Source organism: Plasmodium cynomolgi (assembly GCF_000321355.1).
Source record: "Plasmodium cynomolgi strain B DNA, scaffold: 0084, whole genome shotgun sequence".
Taxonomy (NCBI): Eukaryota; Apicomplexa; class Aconoidasida; order Haemosporida; family Plasmodiidae; genus Plasmodium; species Plasmodium cynomolgi.
In genome coordinates this window covers 1-2,487 of record NW_004192708.1, presented here as the reverse complement: position 1 = coordinate 2,487, position 2,487 = coordinate 1, and the positions used below count along the sequence as shown (strand labels likewise).

The following is a 2,487-nucleotide window of genomic DNA, read 5'->3' as shown; positions in this document are numbered from 1 at the left end:
AAATTTTATGAGAAATTTAATGAAGATACTAATTCAGACAGTGCTTTTCATTCTTTCGAAAAACTTGAAAATATTCCCAAAGTATATAAGGAAGGAATTTATAAAAAACTTTTGAATAATTTATTTAGATTATCAAAAAATACAGAATATTTTAATAATATACAGGAAAATAAAGATAAGATATGTGCATTTTTGAAGTTCTGGTTTTATGATAGAATATTATCAGATGACGTTAAGGCCCTTGATATTAATACTTTTTTGGTTAAGTGGGATGAATTTAAAAAATATGTATTTAAAAGTAATGATTGTCCATGTGATTTTTTTCCAATAAAATTAAAGGAAATTAAAGAGATAAAACAGTTATATGATTATATGATATTTTATGAAGAGTTTATATTAGAAGGTTATTACGCATGAAAAAATGTGTAATGTGTATAAATTTAAATTTATTAAAGGAGAGTATTCGAATATATATTCAAAAGGGACATTGAGTGTAGTTGTAAAAATAATAGTGCGTATTGTAAAGAGTTTAATGAATACATCAAAATGAATGTTAATGATGATTTGATATATTCATTTAAAGATAAATGTGAGCATGTAGACTCATCTGTGATATATGAAAAAGTAGAAGATGTAGGTGTTACAAAGGATACAGTTTTTACTGAATTATATGAAGATGTATAGATAATTTTCATATTAAAATAAATCTATCTTTCATTTTAATTGAATTTTTTATTGTTGTTGAAACATCATACAACTATTTTTTTGAATGCTTCTTTTTATATATATCATTATATTTCCCTTTTAATTATTAGAGTCAAATTTTTAAGATTATACCCTTAAATAAATTTTATGAAGAATTAAATGGATGTTATACGCATGGTAGTATGTCATCCTGTATTTGCAACATTTTTACAAATAGTAAATTTCCTAATGATGTGAAGGCTAAAAATCTTTGTAATTGTCTTATAGAAATATTAGAAAATTGGGATTATTTGTTGATACATTTTGAAGCAGGATGTAATGAGATAAATTATTGTGATTATTTAAACTATTGGTTACATGAAAAAATGGTAAAAAATAGTTATAATTATAAAACTATTCAATATATATACGCTGCTTGGGATGTGATTAATCGAAACAGAAAAAAAGGATACAATTACTGTTGGCACAAGAATTTTAAGGTTGCTCCAAATGAATTTAACAAGAAGAAAAAGTTATATGAATTTTTAGAGCACTATGATAGTATAAAAATTAAATTAAACAATGTAGACCATTCGGATAATATAAAATACTGTAGTTTTATTAAAAAAATCTTTGAGTTGTATTTAGATATGGAAAAAAGCAATACTGCACAAATATACAATGACGAAATACTGTATTTTCGGCAAAAAATTAATTGTGAGCTGTCTTACTTAAAAACTAAATGTTCGGACATGTGCTTGCATTTAGTTTTTCAAACAAAAGATAATGATTTTTGTCAATTCAATGAAAAACCTAAAGAAGCACCTAATGTATAAAGTTTTACCACACTCGTGTTATTACGTATTAATGAATATATTTCATAACTATTAAAACCTAATAAAAAAAAGCTTTTTATAACAGAAAATATATAAGCATTATATAATTTGCATTTTCTAATATATTACAGGAAAATGACATTGAAGAATTATCAATATTCAAAAAAAAATATGAATATTTTAATAAAGATGGAGAAATTGATAAATATTGCAATTTCTGTACTGAAATTTTACCTCTGGAAAGGGATTATCCTGGAATAAATGAACTTTGTAAAAGATTAGCAAGAAATTTAATTTATAAACCCGCAGAAACCGCAGAGAACAACGATGATATAAGAAATAATTGTGAATATTTAACTCATTGGATATACGACGAGATGAGGAAAATTCATAGTTCTACTTCAAAAAGTGTTGGCAACATAACCTTTGTCCATAAACTTCTAGACGTTGGGTATCGTATTAATGAAACATTGAAAAAAAACATTGTTTCTTTATTTATTACCATGATTATAGTTTTGAAGAATTAAAGGAAATGAAAGAACTTCATGATTTTTTAAAATTTACAATGATATTGATAATAAAATTACTAAGATTACTAGTGAAAAATTAAATTATTGTAAATATATTTCTCATATTTATGACTTATATAAGAAGTATATAAAGAATTGCTGTGAATATTATTATAAAGAAAAGCATTATAATAACAATTGTTCATATTATTTTAATTGTGATAAAAATTATGATCCCAACAATCTTTTAATAAAATTTGGTTGCAGTAGTAAACTATCCGTTGAACAGTCACAAAAAGTATATGATGTAGCTACTCTTGATCGCTTAGTTAAATTAATGACTGAAAAATCCCAAGAACAATCTAAATTAATGACTGAAAAATCACAAGCACAACCTGAATTGTTAGCCGAATCAGTAACTGTGACACCACAAGAACAGCCTGAATTGATAATTAAGG

At 24.2% G+C, this 2,487-nt stretch overlaps 1 protein-coding gene across 1 annotated transcript; it reads left to right on the top strand.

Annotated features, from left to right (window-relative positions):
• Positions 1-1,070: 1,070 nt before the first annotated feature.
• Positions 1,071-2,047, top strand: PCYB_002140 (hypothetical protein; the record flags this gene model as incomplete). Its single annotated transcript, XM_004227635.1, has 2 exons — positions 1,071-1,514; positions 1,652-2,047. 2 exons carry the CDS (start codon positions 1,071-1,073, stop codon positions 2,045-2,047), a joined length of 840 nt encoding a protein of 279 aa, XP_004227683.1.
• Between the last annotated feature and the right edge of the window lie 440 nt (positions 2,048-2,487).